General features: G+C 39.1%; 2 protein-coding genes across 2 annotated transcripts; both read right to left on the bottom strand.

The window, feature by feature from the left end:
* Positions 1-3,299: 3,299 nt before the first annotated feature.
* Positions 3,300-5,792, bottom strand: LOC148079150 (E3 ubiquitin/ISG15 ligase TRIM25-like). The gene has a single exon (XM_087792263.1). The coding sequence runs from the start codon at positions 5,790-5,792 to the stop codon at positions 4,113-4,115; it is 1,680 nt and encodes a 559-aa protein (XP_087648389.1). The 3' UTR covers positions 3,300-4,112.
* A 9,244-nt stretch (positions 5,793-15,036) lies between these two features.
* LOC148079151 (tripartite motif-containing protein 16-like) lies at positions 15,037-17,294 on the bottom strand. Its single transcript, XM_087792410.1, has 2 exons — positions 16,386-17,294; positions 15,037-16,355 (listed from the first exon to the last, which is right to left on the bottom strand). Exons 1-2 carry the CDS (start codon positions 17,292-17,294, stop codon positions 15,675-15,677), a joined length of 1,590 nt encoding a protein of 529 aa, XP_087648536.1. The 3' UTR covers positions 15,037-15,674.
* Between the last annotated feature and the right edge of the window lie 3,092 nt (positions 17,295-20,386).

Below are 20,386 nucleotides of genomic sequence, written 5' to 3' on the forward strand. Positions count from 1 at the left end.
TCAATACTGTGGTTTCCTAACATGTAATGTTTGATATCATACTGATCCTTAGAAAGAGCTGGGAAAGTTATGATAAGTTAGCATTTTATGTGAGCCTCAGATCGTCAAATAAAAGTAGTTTCAAAGTCAATTCGAAGGAGAAGAGAAATCCAAAGGATAGAAGGGTGGACCATCTCCAGCCAATGTGGGGGTGAGGAATCAGATGTCACCCACCAATCAGGAGCACGAGTGGATGGCTTTAAAAAGAGCTGCGCGAAATGGCTCATTCTCTTGACTCTTTCTCTTGTCCATTGACTCTCTTGACACTTCACGCTGGACTCTCGGGGTCTCATCCCCTTCCCTCTTCACCCCTGTTCCTGACTCCTGCCCCCCTCCCTTTCTGCAACAAGGTGCGGCACGTCTGCACAGATGCAGTACTTTCTCATTAAGAAAAGCAAGCTGCACGCAACCCAGCAGCCAAGCAAGCCTGAACCTCTGGCTCCTACGAGCAACCAAACTGCTCTTCCAGAAAAGACTTGTGACCCTTGCACCGAGTAAAGATACGTCTCTGGTTGGTGACGCCAACGCGGTCAAGGAAGCTCTTTGCCAGCCTGCAACAAAGAACCAGGACCGGACCCAAGAAGACCGTCAGCGCTTTCCGCCGCCAAGCCTTCTTCACCGTGGTCCCTGTGAAGTCACGCCCCACATGACTGGATCCAGGGCCTTCAGTCGTGTTCCTCCTGCTGCTGCTCATCCTCCTCATCCTCCTCATCCTCCTCATCCTCCTCATCCTCCTCATCCTCCTCATCCTCCTCATCCTCCTCATCCTCCTCATCCTCCTCATCCTCCTCATCCTCCTCATCCTCCTCATCCTCTCGACGACGTAAGAAACTGTAACATTGTCACTCTTGCATTGATTTTTCAAATTGATCAGAGGCAGCAAGATTAGCTTAAGATAAGTTGTAAAGCTTTCGCAGAAGTTGACAATAATCAAAGCCTTCAAGTTTGTTACTTCCTGAGTAGTTAATATTGTTCCTTCCATGATATCAAAGCAATTATTATCATTCCATTCCATTGTTCTTAACTGTTCTCCCTCTTCTCTTTGTTTCTTTCAATAAATCCTATAAAAAGTACATCAGTTGCCTTTACAATTTTTCATATTTTTGTGTAATCAATTTAAGAGCCTCTTACTCAGTAAAGAACATTAATCACAAGTAGTAACTTCAGTAAATGACATTGATCAAAACTGGTGTTTCATAATTAAATAATTATAATCCACGTAAATGTAATAATTTCCTTTGGACTAGAATACAAGGGTGGTGCTCCAACTTCAGGTAATTTTACCTAGAGGCAATTTTCAAGTTAAATCTACCAGAACTTAGATGTTCGGAAAATAAACCTTTTTAAAAGGCATATAACATTACTACTATCATCATCATCATCGTCATCATCGTCATCGTCTTCGTCATCGTCATCGTCTTCGTCATCGTCATCATCATCGTCTTCGTCATCGTCATCATCATCATCATCATTATCATCATCATCATCATCATCATCGTCATCGTCATCATCATCATCATCATCATCATCGTCATCATCATCATCTTCGTCATCGTCATCGAGAGAATCACAATTTCATTTATGCTGTATGTCTTAATACATGCTTATTTGACAATAAAATAACTTGACTTGATCATCATCATCATCATCATCATCATCATCATCATCATCATCATCATCATCATCATCATCATCATCATCATCATCTTCATCTTCGTCATCGTCATCATTATCATCATCATCATCATCATCATCGTCATCGTCATCGAGAGAATCACAATTTCATTTATGCTGTATGTCTTAATACATGCATATTTGACAATAAAATAACTTGACTTGATCATCATCATCATCATCATCATCATCATCATCATCATCTTCATCTTCGTCATCGTCATCGTCATCGTCATCGTCATCGTCATCGTCTTCATCTTCATCTTCATCTTTAATTTCATCTTCGTCTTCGTCTTCGTCATCAACTTCATCTTTAATTTCATCTTCATCTTCATCTTCATCTTCATCATCGTCATCGTCATCGTCTTCATCTTCATCTTCATCTTCATCTTCATCTTCATCTTCATCTTTATCTTCATCATCATCTTCCAAGAGAGAATCACAATTTAATTTATGCTGTATGTCTTAATACATGCATATTTGATGATAAAATAACTTGACTTGATCATCATCTACATCATCATCATCTTCATCATCAATTCAAATATTTGTTAAATGCAACATTAAAAAAAAAAAAAAGTTTCAATCTTTTGATGATCTTTGACACAATATTCTGATGATGAAATACTTCCATAAGAAACTCCTCCCTCACAAACCAAAGCCATTATAAATACAATCATTATATTAAATAATTTTGTGATAAAACTACTAAAACAGTTCAGAAATCTAAAAATTGTGCTGCGTTATTATTATAGATGAAGCTAAACTAAAATTGAAAACTGAATGGATTGAATAGAAAAATAACTTAGAGTCTGCTAAAACAAACTTCTTGATCCGACCTCTGACCTCTGACACCTCTGAAGTCACTGCTTGACCAGAGAGACTCTAACTGAAGAATATCTATCCTTCCTGCGACACTGCAGGACATTGGGGAAGTGGTAGAGGAATTAAACTCTGAAAAAGTGACACTTGCATTGTCGGGAAATATCGATCAAAACGGTCTTTTCGATCCTCCGAAGAGAAACACAGCGAGCCGTGGATGAGAGGGATGGATGTGCAACTCACTGCTGCCCTCTGTTGGTTGAATGAGTCACGACTATGACGTCTTGATCATTCACAGAGAGAATAAGGAACATTAGTTCAAACTTGAGTACGGAAGTCAAACAGTAAACATAAATGAAAATGTAATAATGTATATAGTGCAGAAAATGTGCAAAATGTAAAGTATGGACTGTTGCACTAATTTTGTGTTATTTGTATTAATTAATTTATTAATTATTAACATGTATTTTATGTTGTCACCACATAATATCTACTGTTGTGTTTACAACAATAAAAGTTGTTTTGATTCTGATCTTAGACACAGAGGTGTAAGAAAGTAAATATAAAGATGTTCGCACAATTTTACAAAAAAAATATAAGAATATATTGCAGTTAGAAAATGTGTTTTTGAATTATTGGAATTAGAATATTGAACTCAATGTGTAATATATATGTATAATCTATATATTTATTTATTTAAAATAAATTATTCAAAAAGATAATTCATTGATTTAGATTAACATTTTAATAAGAAAAAATAAACAATCAATCAATCAATCAAGTTTATTGATAAAACACTTTAAAAACAACAACAGTCGATACAAAGTGTTGTACAATGACATGAAAGTGCTAAGAAAGCAGTTAAAACACACAAAATTAAAACAATATCCAATAAAACAAGTCAAAAGCACTAAAAACAGCTCAGAGTCTCATGCTGTGTTAAAAGAGAATAAAAGTGTGTTTTAAGACGAGATTTGAGTGAATAAAAATCAATGTTTCTATATGTACATTTTTAAAATACAGCATAACTCAACATAACACTGAATCAGAAGGATCTGGTTTCTCTGATACAAGATATAGAGTTTGTGTTGAACTCATTTTCATCACTTTACTTCTTTGGAGAAAATATTTTTTTCACAAAATAAAATACCTTTCACACTGTAATATTGAATCAAAACAAAATGTACATCAATTCTTCTTCTTTCTGACTCCTCGTGGACGACTGGCTGTGTAAGTGTGTGTATTGTCAAGAATCTGATGATACGTATCACGATACAGAGGCAACCATAACATCCAATGAGATACTGTAGTAACCAGGATATATTTGTAGTACTGTGGAGTACTTGAGTAACGACTGCTGCCATCATCACCGGATCATGAAGGTGTTTATTAAAGAAGATTTAAAGAAGACTCGTCATCATCAGTAACAATCCAATCACAGAGGTTCTAATCCAGTCACATGACGTCACTGTGTCTTCACTGCGGCACAAACGACAAACGTTCTCAGAGACGTTCATCCAAACATTGAAGCTTCATGTGATGATGTCACTCCTGGAGACTCACAATCTCACTGTCGTCTACTTCAGCTTCACAAACTCACACGAGGACCAAACGTAGACTCCAGCATGAAGAGGTTGAGTGAAGCTGGTCTGGACTCTGTGGAGGAGAGTCATGGTCTCAGAGACGCTGTAGAAGGACAGAAGACTTGCAGAGTGATCCAGGTACACCCCCACTGTGGAGGGTCCGACACTGGAGACTTTAGTTTCGATGTTGTTGTGTATAAATGAACAACCAGAGTCGTGACACCATAAACTCCAAGATTTGTCATTACATCCAAATAAACTTTCTCTTCCTGATCTGCTGATGTTCTTGTATGAAACTGCTACTGCAACACGTTCTGTTCTCTTCATCTCCCAGTAACAACGTCCAGTCAGAGACTCCTGACTCAAGACTTGACGATAACTTTTGAATCTGTCTGGATGATCAGGACGAGGCTGATGCTTTCCCATATATGTCACTTTCTTGTTTCCTTCAGACAACATCAACCTTGAGTCTGCAGTGTTTGGATCCAGAGTGATGTCCTGTGAGTGCGTGAGGAACTGCTCTCTGGTCTCTGGAAGGAACATCATGGAGATGTCGGTCCACATGACTCTCAGAAGGTCCAGGACTTGGTCTCTGCAGGCTGACACGGCTGCCGTTACTTCCTTAAAGCGATGGTGAGTTTGCTCAAGGGTCGTGGAGGAGGTTGTGTCTTCACTGACCTCTGAGAGTGAGGTTGTGTCCTCACTGACCTCCGAGAGTGAGGTTGTGTCTTCACTGACCTCTGAGAGTGAGGTCGTGTCTTCACTGACCTCTGAGAGTGAGGTCCAGTTCTGCAGGAAGATGATGTCACTGTCAGTGAGTGACAGCTGCTGCAGCTCAGCCTCTTTCTTCTTCAGCTCAGAGATCTCCTGCTCCAGCTGCTCCTCAAGTCCTCGGACTCGAGCGTCTTCAGTCTCCTGCAGAGATCTGATCTGCTGCTCCACATCAGACATTCTTCTCTGGAGGATCTGGATCATCTGGACGAGGGTCTCCTGACTGTCCTTCACTGCTTCATCACCAGAGACTCTGATGTTCTTCTTCTCCTGCTGGAGGAGCTTCACTTCCTTCTCTCTCTTCTGGATCTTCTGCTTGATCCTTCCTTGACTCTGATCCAGGTCTTTCTCTCTCTCCCTCCTCTCTGTTGTGGTGGAGACGATGTCATGATCTTTGTGTTGGTCCAGACAGAGAGAACAGATGAGCTGCTGATCAGAGCGACAGAACATCTTCTTCTCCTCCTCGTGTTCAGAGCAGATCATCTCCTGGAGATGCTTGGACGGCTGGACCAGCTTGTGTCTCCTGAAGGCCGGAGCTTCTCGATGAGGCTGAAGATGTTCCTGACAGTAGGAGACCAGACACACCAGACAGGACTTGAGGGCTTTCATCTTCCTCCCAGTGCAGACGTCACAGGTCACATCTTCAGGTGCAGCAGAGCAGAGGTCCTCAGCTGCTCCAGTCTTCTTCAGCTCCTCCACTAACTCTGCTAACACAGTGTTCTTCTGGAGGACAGGTCTCTCGCTGAAGCTCCGTCTGCACTGAGGACACTCGTAGATGTTCTTGTCCTGCCAGTGACCTTCAACACAGGTCTTACAGTAGTTGTGTCCACATGGAAGAGAGACTGGATCCTTCAGTAGATCCAGACAGATGGAACAAGACAACAAATCAACTCTAGTCTCCATGTCTCTGCGACTGAAACACTCCCTTCACAGGTGAACTCTTTTATAGTCTCAGTCACATGTCTCTGCCACGATCTGATCCATCCTGTTGATCCACATTATCAAACTGCCTTGAAACCACCTATGTTCAGGACAAAGACACACCTTGATTCTAACACACGCACACACACACACACACACACACACAGGTGTGTGTATCTATTGTTCACAAGTCAGCCGATACGTCTCACATACACAGAAAACGATACAATGAATTGCAATATATAGTGATTGTGTAGTAACAAGTATTTATGTGTAGTATTGTCCAGTACTTGACTCTGGTGTTGTGATAGTGTAGTAACAAGTATATATTTGTATTATTGTCCAGTACTTGACTCTGGTGTTGTAGTATTTACAGACCACATGACTCTTGACGAAGTCGTAACTGCTTTTATTTGTTTTCAAACCAAAATATGTTAAAACATCACCTATAAAAGCTGCTGATGTCACTGTATCCTCTCGTCCTCAGTCACTGGGACCTCATTGTTTCTTTAGATACAGACGACGTACTGACTGCTGCCATCTAGTGCCAGTTAAATGAAAAAAATTCTGATCATTTGAACGTTCACAAGAATTATTTGATTTTAAACGCACCGTAATAAAGGGTAAAATAACTATCGTTTAAAAAATGCCAAAAATAAAAGGAAAATTTAACAATAAACGAGTGTCTTTTTTAAATATGTATACATGGATACAGTGTCGTTGGGTATCGTGAAAGAAATATCGGGATATTTAAGTGAATCCATATTTACACCCTTATGATTTAGTAGATTTCATTTTGAGAATCATGGAAGCTGCACCGAGTGACCAGTAAAGTCAAGCTTGACCATGTGACCTCTTGGTTTTATATCCACGGCTCAAAACACGCAGCCATGATCCCAATATCTCCGACTCAGAAGTCACTTTGGTTCCCTGGTGATGTGTATATATATTTCATCTTTTATCACCATTTATTAAACCCTATTGAATCCAAATGATGGCTTTTCCAATATTCCAAATTGTCAACCATAATAATGAAGTGTTTTCTTAAATTTTGACATATTACATATTGTGTCCACATTGTGATATTATCAGTGCAAATAAACTGATCATTGTTAGGGTTTTGTTCCGATGAACCGACCCCTCCCCAGACCGATATGTTGTGGTTGTAAATTACAGGTGGTTCATAGGAACGCAGCAGCATAATCAACTATTTCCAGGTCTGAAAAGTACTTTCAGGTTCATAGAAACCATCAGGTGGTTCAATCACGTTGAACCAGTACAGCTCCTCCCTCTCTGGAGCAGGCAAGACTTCATTCTTGGTGGAGAGTTGGACGAGGTTGAGTTCTTGTTTGTACAGCTCAGAGTAATCACAGCAATAGTTTGTGTCACCATCTGGGAACTGGACCAAATTTCCAGAGGGCGTGAAAGCCTAAGATGTGCCAGTGAGTGATACAATTCTTTGTTTGTTTCCATCCCCTCGTCCTCTTCTCCTGCCACACCCATGCACTCCAGCCAATAGGGAGCTATGATAGGAGCCTCAAAACTAGCATCATCTCACTAAGCCGAATTAAAGAGAGGAAATGAAAAAATCTTACCACCTTTGTTGAGGTCTGGGCAGACAGCAGCGCGTTGATCAAACATCGATGACGTCAGAGTTCGTCCGAGCGATCCCGACTGCGCGTCTCATCCTGACCTGTACTCCGGATCTCCTTCTCGGCCTCTTGTGGAACACCAACATTTTTGTTATTTTTGTTTGTAGTTATAGCTATTATAGTTTTCTGTTTCTGATTCATAGTAACAGAACATATTGTTAAAGCACCAGTACAGTAGTTATGAAATGTTTGTTTCTGGCTCCCTCTACTGTTGGAAGAGTGTAGAGGTGGACGAGGCAGAGTCACAGTTCACAACATCATCCTCTGAACACACCACAGTGTGTTGATCATTCACAGAGAGAATAAGGAACATTAGTTCAAACTTGAGTACGGAAGTCAATCAGTGTCAGAATATTGAATGGTTTCATGTTTCAAATGTTGACACTTTGAATTTTATTCTTGAAATGTCGTCTATTTTAAAGCTGTAAATCTTTTTTTTTAATATTTGAATTAAATATGTTTTACATTGAAAGCTACATTTTGTTTACATATATAAAAATATATTACATTATTTTCTCCATTATATATATATATATATATATATATATATATAATGGACAAAATAATGATATATATATATACATATATATATATATATATATATATATATATATATATAATGGACAAAATAATGTCATATATTTATCCTTCTTAATTAAGACTTATATTCTATATAAAAACATGTTTATATATCAGAACCAGAATTAAAATTAAGGTAAGGTAGAACTTTATTGATCCCTCGGGAAATTGTTTATTTATTTTAGCATTTTAATTGCTAGTGAATTGTTCCACCAACAGTAAAAAAAAACAACAACATTAAACATGAATAAAAATGTAATTATGTTTATAGTGCAGAAAATGGAAAGTAAGGACTGTTGCACAAATTTTGTGTTATTTGTATTAATTAATTTATTCATTATTAACATGTAATTTTATGTTGTCACCACATAATATCCACTGTTGTGTTTACAACAATAAAAGTTGTTTTGATTCTGATCTTAGAAAGAGAGGTGTAAGAAAGTAAATATAAAGATGTTGATGTTATATTGAATAAACGAAATAATAATGCATTTAGAAAATGTGTTTTTTAATTATTGGAATTTAAACATTGAACTCAATCATCATCATCATCATCATCATCATCATCATCATCATCATCATCATCATCACAATTATCATCACAATTATACAAAAAAAAATTGTAATGAATAAACGAAAAAATATTGCATTTAGAAAATGTGTTTTTATAAGATCAACATTTCAATAAGAAAAAATAATCAATCAATTAACTTTATTTATAAAGCACTTTAAAAACAACAACAGTCGATACAAAGTGTTGTACAATATATAAATACAAATTACTTACTTACTTACTTACAATGACATGAAAGTGCTAAGAAAGCAGTTAAAACACACAAAGATAAAACAATATCAAATAAAACAAGTCAAAAGCACTAAAAACAGCTCAGAGTCTCATGCTGTGTCAAAAGAGAATAAAAGTTTGTTCGAGGGTTTTAGAGATTTTAATGAATAAAAATCAAAGTTTCTACATTTTTATGGCATTTGTATACTTATACCATATTAAAGTCCTGACGCTTTTGGACCACGTTATACACATTTATAGATGACGATCATCATCATGTAGTGAAATCCTTCATGTTGTTTTTGCTGTTGTCTAAAAGACCAAAATTCCGACCCCCCCATTTTACACATGACCAGAAGAGCAGAATGACCAGATGACTTTTCAGAATATTGAATGTCTTTTTCTTGTTCAATAAAATATTTCCGGTAAAGAGACACCAAAGAAGGAAGTCAGATGAAATATATATCCAAATATAAAAGTGTTTTGATGTTTATCTGCTGTTTGAACATACATATCAATACTGTGGTTTCCTAACATGTAATGTTTGATATCATACTGATCCTTAGAAAGAGCTGGGAAAGTTATGATAAGTTAGCATTTTATGTGAGCCTCAGATCGTCAAATAAAAGTTGTTTCAAAGTCAATTCGAAGGAGAAGAGAAATCCAAAGGATAGAAGGGTGGACCATCTCCAGCCAATGTGGGGGTGAGGAATCAGATGTCACCCACCAATCAGGAGCACGAGTGGATGGCTTTAAAAAGAGCTGCGCGAAATGGCTCATTCTCTTGACTCTTTCTCTTGTCCTTTGACTCTCTTGACACTTCACGCTGGACTCTCGGGGTCTCATTCCCTTCCCTCTTCACCCCTGTTCCTGACTCCTGCCCGCCTCCCTTTCTGCAACAAGGTGCGGCACGTCTGCACAGATGCAGTACTTTCTCATTAAGAAAAGCAAGCTGCACGCAACCCAGCAGCTAAGCAAGCCTGAACCTCTGGCTCCTACGAGCAACCAAACTGCTCTTCCAGAAAAGCGAGTAAAGATACGTCTCTGGTTGGTGACGCCAACGCAGTCAAGGAAGATCTTTGCCAGCCTGCAACAAAGAACCAGGACCGGACCCAAGAAGACCGTCAGCGCTTTCCGCCGCCAAGCCTTCTTCACTGTGGTCCCTGCGAAGTCACGCCCCACATGACTGGATCCAGGGCCTTCAGTCGTGTTCCTCCTGCTGCTGCTCATCCTCCTCATCCTCCTCATCCTCCTCATCCTCCTCATCCTCCTCATCCTCCTCATCCTCCTCATCCTCCTCATCCTCCTCATCCTCCTCATCCTGCTCATCCTCTTCACCTCAAACTCCTCGTCATCATCACGCCTTCCTCGATCCTCTCGACGACGTAAGAAACTGTAACATTGTCACTCTTGCATTGATTTTTCAAATTGATCAGAGGCAGCAAGATTAGCTTAAGATAAGTTGTAAAGCTTTCGCAGAAGTTGACAATAATCAAAGCCTTCAAGTTTGTTACTTCCTGAGTAGTTAATATTGTTCCTTCCATGATATCAAAGCAATTATTATCATTACATTCCATTGTTCTTAACTGTTCTCCCTCTTCTCTTTGTTTCTTTCAATAAATCCTATAAAAAGTACAACAGTTGCCTTTACAATTTTTCATATTTTTGTGTAATCAATTTAAGAGTCTCTTACTCAGTAAAGAACATTAATCACAAGTAGTAACTTCAGTAAATGAGATTGATCAAAACTAGTGTTTCATAATGAATTAATAAGGCCAATTAAATAATTATAATCCACGTAAATGTAATAATTTCCTTTGGACTAGAATACAAGGGTGGTGCTCCAACTTCAGGTAATTTTAACTAGAGGCAATTTTCAAGTTAAATCTACCAGAACTTAGATGTTCGAAAAATAAACCTTTTTAAAAGGCATATAACATTACTACTATCATCATCATCATCATCATCGTCATCGTCTTCGTCATCGTCATCGTCATCGTCTTCGTCTTCGTCATCGTCATCGTCATCGTCATCGTCTTCGTCATCGTCATCGTCATCGTCTTCGTCATCGTCATCGTCATCGTCTTCGTCATCGTCATCATCATCATCATCATCATCATCATCAACTTCATCTTCATCTTCATCGTCTTCGTCATCGTCATCGTCATCGTCTTCGTCATCGTCATCGTCATCGTCTTCGTCATCGTCATCATCATCATCATCATCATCATCATCATCATCATCAACTTCATCTTCATCTTCATCTTCATCGTCATCGTCATCGTCATCGTCATCGTCATCGTCATCATCATCATCATCATCATCATCATCATCATCATCGTCATCGTCATCGTCTTCGTCATCGTCATCGTCTTCGCCATCGTCTTCGTCATCGTCATCATCATCATCATCATCATCATCATCATCATCATCATCATCATCAACTTCATCTTCATCGTCATCGTCATCGTCATCGTCATCGTCATCGTCTTCGTCATCGTCATCGTCATCGTCATCGTCTTCGTCATCGTCATCGTCATCGTCATCGTCATCGTCATCGTCATCGTCTTCGTCATCGTCATCATCATCATCATCATCATCATCATCATCATCATCATCATCATCATCAACTTCATCTTCATCGTCATCGTCATCGTCATCGTCATCGTCTTCGTCATCGTCATCGTCATCGTCATCGTCATCGTCTTCGTCATCGTCATCGTCATCGTCTTCGTCATCATCATCATCATCATCATCATCATCATCATCATCATCATCAACTTCATCTTCATCGTCATCGTCATCATCATCATCATCATCATCATCATCATCATCATCATCATCATCATCAACTTCATCTTCATCGTCATCGTCATCGTCATCGTCATCGTCATCGTCATCGTCATCATCATCATCATCATCATCATCAACTTCATCTTCATCGTCATCGTCATCGTCATCGTCATCGTCATCGTCATCGTCATCGTCTTCGTCATCGTCATCGTCATCGTCTTCGTCATCGTCATCATCATCATCATCATCATCATCATCATCATCATCATCAACTTCATCTTCATCGTCATCGTCATCGTCATCATCATCATCATCATCATCATCATCATCATCATCATCATCATCAACTTCATCTTCATCTTCATCGTCATCGTCATCGTCATCGTCATCGTCATCGTCATCGTCATCGTCATCATCATCATCATCATCATCATCAACTTCATCTTCATCTTCATCGTCATCGTCATCGTCATCGTCATCGTCATCGTCATCGTCATCATCATCATCATCATCATCATCGTCATCGTCATCGTCATCGTCATCGTCTTCGTCATCGTCATCGTCATCATCATCATCATCATCATCATCATCATCATCATCATCTTCATCTTCATCTTCATCTTCATCGTCATCGTCATCGTCATCGTCATCGTCATCGTCATCGTCATCATCATCATCATCATCATCATCAACTTCATCTTCATCTTTATCTTTATCTTCATCATCATCTTCATCGAGAGAATCACAATTTCATTTATGCTGTATGTCTTAATACATGCATATTTGACAATAAAATAACTTGACTTGATCATCATCATCATCATCATCATCATCATCATCTTCATCTTCGTCATCGTCATCGTCATCGTCATCGTCATCGTCATCGTCATCGTCATCGTCTTCATCTTCATCTTCATCTTTAATTTCATCTTCGTCTTCGTCTTCGTCTTCGTCATCAACTTCATCTTTAATTTCATCTTCATCTTCATCTTCATCATCGTCATCGTCATCGTCTTCATCTTCATCTTCATCTTCATCTTCATCTTCATCTTTATCTTCATCATCATCTTCCAAGAGAGAATCACAATTTAATTTATGCTGTATGTCTTAATACATGCATATTTGATGATAAAATAACTTGACTTGATCATCATCTACATCATCATCATCTTCATCATCATCATCTTCATCTTCATCTTCATCTTCATCGTCATCGTCATCGTCATCGTCATCGTCATCATCATCATCATCATCATCATCAACTTCATCTTCATCTTTATCTTTATCTTCATCATCATCTTCATCGAGAGAATCACAATTTCATTTATGCTGTATGTCTTAATACATGCATATTTGACAATAAAATAACTTGACTTGATCATCATCATCATCATCATCATCATCATCAACTTCATCTTCATCTTCATCTTTATCTTTATATTCATCTTCATCGAGAGAATCACAATTTCATTTATGCTGTATGTCTCAATACATGCATATTTGACAATAAAATAACTTGACTTGATCATCATCATCATCATCATCATCATCATCATCATCATCATCATCATCATCATCATCTTCATCTTCATCTTCATCTTTATCTTTATATTCATCTTCATAGAGAGAATCACAATTTCATTTATGCTGTATGTCTCAATACATGCATATTTGACAATAAAATAACTTGACTTGATCATCATCATCATCATCATCATCATCATCTTCATCTTCATCTTCATCTTCATCTTCATCTTCATCTTCGTCATCGTCATCATCATCGTCATCGTCATCGTCATCGTCATCAACTTCATCTTCAACTTCATCTTCATCTTCTTCATCTTTATCTTCATCATCATCTTCCAAGAGAGAATCACAATTTAATTTATGCTGTATGTCTTAATACATGCATATTTGATAATAAAATAACTTGACTTGATCATCATCTACGTCATCATCTTCATCATCATCATCTTCATCATCAATTCAAATATTTGTTAAATGCAACATTTAAAAAAAAAAGAAGTTTCAATCTTTGAAATGTTAGCTTATAAAATAGACTAAATACAATACACAATATTCTGATGATGAAATACTTCCATAAGAAACTCCTCCCTCACAAACCAAAGCCATTATAAATACAATCATTATATTAAATACTTTTGTGATAAAACTACTAGAACAGTTCAGAAATCTAAAAATTGTGCTGCGTTATCATTATATATGAAGCTAAACTAAACTGAATGGATTGAATAGAAAAATAACTTAGAGTCTGCTTAAACAAACTTCTTGATCTGACCTCTGACCTCTGACACCTCTGAGTTCACTGCTTGACCAGAGAGACTGTAACTGAAGAATATCTATCCTTCCTCCGACACTGCAGAACATTGGGGAAGTGGTAGAGGAATTAAACTCTGAAAAAGTGACACTTGCATTGTCGGGAAATATGGATCAAAACGGTCTTTTCGAGCCTCCGAAGAGAAACACAGCGAGCCGTGGATGAGAGGGATGGATGTGCAACTCACTGCTGCCCTCTGTTGGTTGAATGAGTCACGACTATGACTCATGAACTAAACCCATAGGTTCCAGTACAGTGTGTGGAAGAACTGACGCCATGAAAGTCATAAAACTATTCCTAGAGTCGGAGGAAGATAAAAACTATTTTATTGAGAGGCAACAATGAGTGTAGAGGTCGACGAGTCACAGTTCACAACATCATCCTCTGAACACACCACAGTGTGTTGATCATTCACAGAGAGAATAAGAAACATTAGTTCAAACTTGAGTACGGAAGTCAAACAGTAAACATAAATAAAAATGTAATAATGTATATAGTGCAGAAAATGTGCAAAATGTAAAGTATGGACTGTTCACTAATTTTGTGTTATTTGTATTAATTATTTATTAATTATTAACATGTATTTTATGTTGTCACCACATAATATCCATTGTTGTGTTTACAACAATAACATTTGTTTTGATTCTGATCTTAGAAAGAGAGGTGTAAGAAAGTAAATATAAAGATGTTCGCACAATTATACCAAAAAAGTTTTAAAATATATTGCAGTTAGAAAATGTGTTTTTGAATTATTAGAATTAGAATATTGAACTCAATGTGTAAAATATATATAAAATCTATATATTTATTTATTTAAAATAAATTATTCAAAAAGATAATTCATTGATTTAGATTAACATTTTAATAAGAAAAAATAGTCAATCGATCAATCAATCAATCAATCAATCAATCAATCAATCAAGTTTATTGATAAAACACTTTAAAAACAACAACAGTCGATACAAAGTGTTGTACAATGACATGAAAGTGCTGAGAAAGCAGTTAAAATACACAAAAATAAAACAATATCAAATAAAACAAGTCAAAAGCACTAAAAACAGCTCAGAGTCTCATGCTGTGTTAAAAGAGAATAAAAGTGTGTTTTAAGACGAGATTTGAGTGAATAAAAATCAATGTTTCTATATGTACATTTTTAAAATACAGCATAACTCAACATAACACTGAATCAGAAGGATCTGGTTTCTCTGATACAAGATATAGAGTTTGTGTTGAACTCATTTTCATCACTTTACTTCTTTGGAGAAAATCTTTTTTTCACAAAATAAAATACCTTTCACACTGTAATATTGAATCAAAACAAAATGTACATCAATTCTTCTTCTTTCTGACTCCTCGTGGACGACTGGCTGTGTAAGTGTGTGTATTGTCAAGAATCTGATGATACGTATCACGATACAGAGGCAACCATAACATCCAATGAGATACTGTAGTAACCAGGATATATTTGTAGTACTGTGGAGTACTTGAGTAACGACTGCTGCCATCATCACCGGATCATGAAGGTGTTTATTAAAGAAGATTTAAAGAAGACTCGTCATCATCAGTAACAATCCAATCACAGAGGTTCTAATCCAGTCACATGACGTCACTGTGTCTTCACTGCGGCACAAACGACAAACGTTCTCAGAGACGTTCATCCAAACATTGAAGCTTCATGTGATGATGTCACTCCTGGAGACTCACAATCTCACTGTCGTCTACTTCAGCTTCACAAACTCACACGAGGACCCAACTATGACTCCAGCATGAAGAGGTTGAGTGAAGCTGGTCTGGACTCTGTGGAGGAGAGTCATGGTCTCAGAGACGCTGTAGAAGGACAGAAGACCTGCAGAGTGATCCAGGTACACCCCCACTGTGGAGGGTCTGACTCTGGAGACTTTAGTGATGATGTTGTTGTGTATAAATAAACAACCAGAGTCGTCACACCATAAACACCAAGATTTGTCATTATTGCCAAATACACTTTCTATTCCTGATCTTCTGATGTTCTTGTATGAAACTGCTACTGCAACAAGTTCTGTTCTCTTCACCTCCCAGTAACAACGTCCAGTCAGAGACTCTTGACTCAAGACCTGAAAAGAATTGAATCTGTCTGGATGACGAGGACGAGGCTGACGTTTTCTCATGATTGTCACTTTCTTGTTTCCTTCAGACAACATCAACCTTGACTGTGCAGTGTTTGGATCCAGAGTGATGTCCTGTGAGTGTGTGAGGAACTGCTCTCTGGTCTCTAGAAGGAACATCATGGAGATGTCGGTCCACATGTCTCTCAGAAGGTCCAGGACTTGGTCTCTGCAGGCTGACACGGCTGCTGTTACTTCCTCGAAGCGACGGTGAGTTTGCTCAAGGGTCGTGGAGGAGGTCGTGTCTTCACTGACCTCTGAGAGTGAGGTCGTGTCCTCACTGACCTCTGAGAGTGAGGTCCAGTTCTGCAGGAAGATGGTGTGACTGTCGGTGAGTGACAGCTGCTGCAGCTCAGCCTCTTTCTTCTTCAGCTCATAGATCTCCTGCTCCAGCTGCTCCTGAAGTCCTCGGACTCGAGCGTCTTCAGTCTCCTGCAGAGATCTGATCTGCTGCTCCACGTCAGACATTCTTCTCTGGAGGATCTGGATCATCTGGACGAGGGTCTCCTGACTGTCCTTCACTGCTTCATCACCAGAGACTCTGATGTTCTTCTGCTCCTGCTGGAGCAGCTTCACTTCCTTCTCTCTCTTCTGGATCTTCTGCTGGATTCTTCCTTCACTCTGATCCAGGTCTTTCTCTCTCTCCCTCCTCTCTGCTGTTGTCGAGACGATGACATGATCTTTGTGTTGGTCCACAGCACAGAGAGAACAGATGAGCTGCTGATCGGAACGACAGAACATCTTCTTCTCCTCCTCGTGTTCAGAGCAGATCATCTCCTGGAGCTGCTTGGACGGCTGGACCAGCTTGTGTCTCCTGAAGGCCGGAGCTTCTCGATGAGGCTGAAGATGTTCCTCACAGTAGGAGACCAGACACACCAGACAGGACTTGAGGGCTTTCATCTTCCTCCCAGTGCAGACGTCACAGGTCACATCTTCAGGTCCAGCAGCGCAGAGGTCCTCAGCTGCTCCAGTCTTCTTCAGCTCCTCCACTAACTCTGCTAACACAGTGTTCTTCTGGAGGACAGGTCTCTCGCTGAAGCTCCGTCTGCACTGAGGACACTCGTAAATGTTCTTGTCCTGCCAGTGACCTTCAACACAGGTCTTACAGTAGTTGTGTCCACATGGAAGAGAGACTGGATCCTTCAGTAGGTCCAGACAGATGGAACAAGATCTCAGATCAACTCTAGTCTCCATGTCTCTGCGACTGAAACACTCCCTTCACAGGTGAACTCTTTTATAGTCTCAGTCACATGTCGCTGCCACAATCTGCTCCAACTTGCTGATCCACACATTATCAGACTTCCTTGAAACCACCTGATGATTCAGGACAAAGTCCTCGACACACCTTGATTCTAACACACACACACACAAACACACACCCACACACAAACACACACACACACACACACACACACACACACACACACACAAACACACACACACACACACACACACACACACACACACACACACACACACACACACACACACACACACACCTGTTATCTCAGCCGATACTGCAGACAGTTTCTCTGCTATGTTTGACCCTCTTTCCTTTGATGACTGCCTTAACGTGCACAGTTTGATTCACTGTTTCACTGATCATTGTGTTGAAATACTGGATCAAGTGGCACCTGTTAAATCGAACTTGAAAATTCAGACAAAACGGTGCCCTTGGACAAATGAAGATCTCCTGAGTCTGAAGAGACTTTGTCGAAAGACTGAACGTCTCTGGAAGTCCACTAAACTTGAGGTGGACAGACTTCACCTCAGGAATCTGATATCTTCTTACAATGAGATGGTGGAAACTGCTAGATCTGATTACATCAGAAAACTGGTAGCAGCAAAAAACAAAAACCCCAAAGTGTTGTTTAACACGATTAATTCTCTTGTGTGTCCTGCTCCTCAAATCACGCCTGTCTTCTGTGAAGCTGACAGCAATGCATTGTTGAGATTTTTAATTGACAAAATTAAATTGATCAAAGAGAAAATCTCTCCCTCTTTGTGTGGAACCCCGGCTGTCTCTGAGCCCCTCTCCTCCTCTTGGTCTTCCTTCAGTGCTGTATCTCTGGGTGATGTTTCGACATTAGTGAACAAGATGAAACCCTCCTCTTGCTCAGATGATGTCCTTCCTTGTAGGCTTCTTATCAAAGTATTTGATGTAATTGGCCCCTGGGTTACCAATATTGTGAACCTCTCCCTTTCCACAGGGGTTTAAACATGTCATTGTGGAGCCTTTGCTCAAAAAGCCAGGTATTAGACCCGACTGACCTCGGTAATTTCAGGCCTATTTCTAAGCTCCCTTTCTTGTCCAGGATCTTGGAGAAGGTGGAGTCTGAGCAGCTGTCTTTGTTCCTGGATCAAAGCGACATCCATGAGAAGTTTCAGTCTGGCTTCAGTTAACATCACTCTACGGAGACAGCCTTACTGAGAGTGTCGAGTGACATCATAATGTCGGGTCAATACACTGCTCAGGTTCGCTTGGATCTGTCCTCAGCCTTTGACACAGTTGATCACCAGATCCTGCTGAGAAGACTGAGGGATGAAGTGGGACTGTCTGGGTCTGTGTTACAATGGTTCTCATCATACCTTTCTGGACACAGTTTTAGTGTATCTGCCAATCAAATGAGGTCTGAATCGGCAGATCTTTTGTGCGGAGTCCTTCAAGGTTCTGTTCTGGGTCCTTTATTGTTTTTGCTGTACTTGATTCCTCTCGGTAAAATCATTCAGAGTTTTCCTGATGTTTCTTATCACATTTTTGCTGATGACATCTACTGCTCTTTTGACCCAACTGAGCCCCGGAGGCTGAACAGCTTAGTCAATTGTTTGCTAGAAATCAAACAATGGCTGAATGAAAACACTTTGCAGCTAAATGTGAACAAAACTGAAACTCTGGTGATTGCTCTTGATGATAAGGTTCCAGGGTTGAGTCAGTACTTGGTGACTTAGGTCAGTCTGTCAAACTGAGCCTGAGAAACCTGGGTGTTGTATTTGATAAAGACATGTCCCTTGTTCAACACTGCAGAAAACTGACCACAAACTGTTTCCTTCAACTGAGAAAAATCTCTAAACTTAGGAAAATGTTGTCACAACATGATCTGGAGCTTGTAATCCATGAGTTTGTGTCTTCTCGTCTGGACTATTGTAACAGTTTGTTTTCATGCCTTAACAAGAAGGATCGTCTCGCCTGCAGTTGATTCAAAACTCTGCAGCGAGAATTTTGACCAGCAAGTACACAAGTCACATTTCTCCGACCCTTAAAACTTTTCACTGGCTGCCAGTTTCTTTCAGGATCAACTTTAAAATTCTGGTTCTTACTTTCAAATCTATTCATGGTCAGGTCATGGTCTCGACTCTTGTGTTGTGATAGTGTAGTAACAAGGATATATGTGTAGTATTGTCGAGTACTTGACTCTGCTGTTGTGATAGTGTATTATCAAGTATATATGTGTAGTATTGTCGAGTACTTGACTCTGGTGTTGTGATGGTGTAGTAACAAGTAGATATGTGTAGTATTTTCGAGTACTTGACTCTGCTGTTGTGATAGTGTAGTAACAAGTATATATAGTAGTATTGTTGAGTACTTGACCCTGGTGTTGTGATAGTGTAGTAACAAGGATATATGTGTAGAATTGTCGAGTACTTGACTCTGGTGTTGTGATAGTTTAGTAACAAGGATATATGTGTAGTATTGTCCAGTACTTGACTCTGGTGTTGTAGTATTTACAAACCACATGACTCTTGACGAAGTCGTAACTGCTTTCATTTGTTTTAAAACCAAAATATGTCCAAACATCATCTTTAAAAGCTGCTGGAGTCACTGTATCCTCTCGTCCTCAGTCACCGGGACCTCATTGTTTCTTTAGCTACGGACGACGTAATGACTGCTGCCCTCTAGTGCCAGTTAAATGAAAAACATTCTGATAATTGGATGTATTAATTATTAATAAGAATTATTTGATTTTATACGCACCGTAAAAAAGGGTAAAATAACTATCATTTGAAAAATGTCAAAAATAAAAGGAATATTTAACAATAAATACGTTTTTTTTTTTAATATGTATACATGGATACAGTGTCGTTGGGTATCGTGAAAGAAATATCAGGATATTTAATTGAATCCATATTTACACCATTATGATTTAGTAGATTTCATTTTGAGAATCATGGAAGCTGCACCGAGTGACCAGTAAAGTCAAGCTTGACCATGTGACCTCTTGGTTTTATATCCACGGCTCAAAACACGCAGCCATGATCCCAATATCTCCGACTCAGAAGTCACTTTG

This window comes from Callionymus lyra, chromosome 5 (assembly GCF_982586985.1).
Source record: "Callionymus lyra chromosome 5, fCalLyr1.hap1.1, whole genome shotgun sequence".
Classification (NCBI taxonomy): domain Eukaryota; kingdom Metazoa; phylum Chordata; class Actinopteri; order Syngnathiformes; family Callionymidae; genus Callionymus; species Callionymus lyra.

What these genes read in the sequence shown, in the direction of transcription:
- LOC148079151 (XM_087792410.1), bottom strand. Translation starts at nt 17,294, where the DNA reads ATGGAGACTAGAGTTGATCTGAGATCTTGTTCCATCTGTCTGGACCTA. An exon ending in ACTGGACCTCACTCTCAGAG is followed by an intron (nt 16,356 to 16,385) that starts GTCAGTGAGGAC and finishes TCACTCTCAGAG; the next exon opens with GTCAGTGAAGACACGACCTC.
- LOC148079150 (XM_087792263.1), bottom strand. Translation starts at nt 5,792, where the DNA reads ATGGAGACTAGAGTTGATTTGTTGTCTTGTTCCATCTGTCTGGATCTA.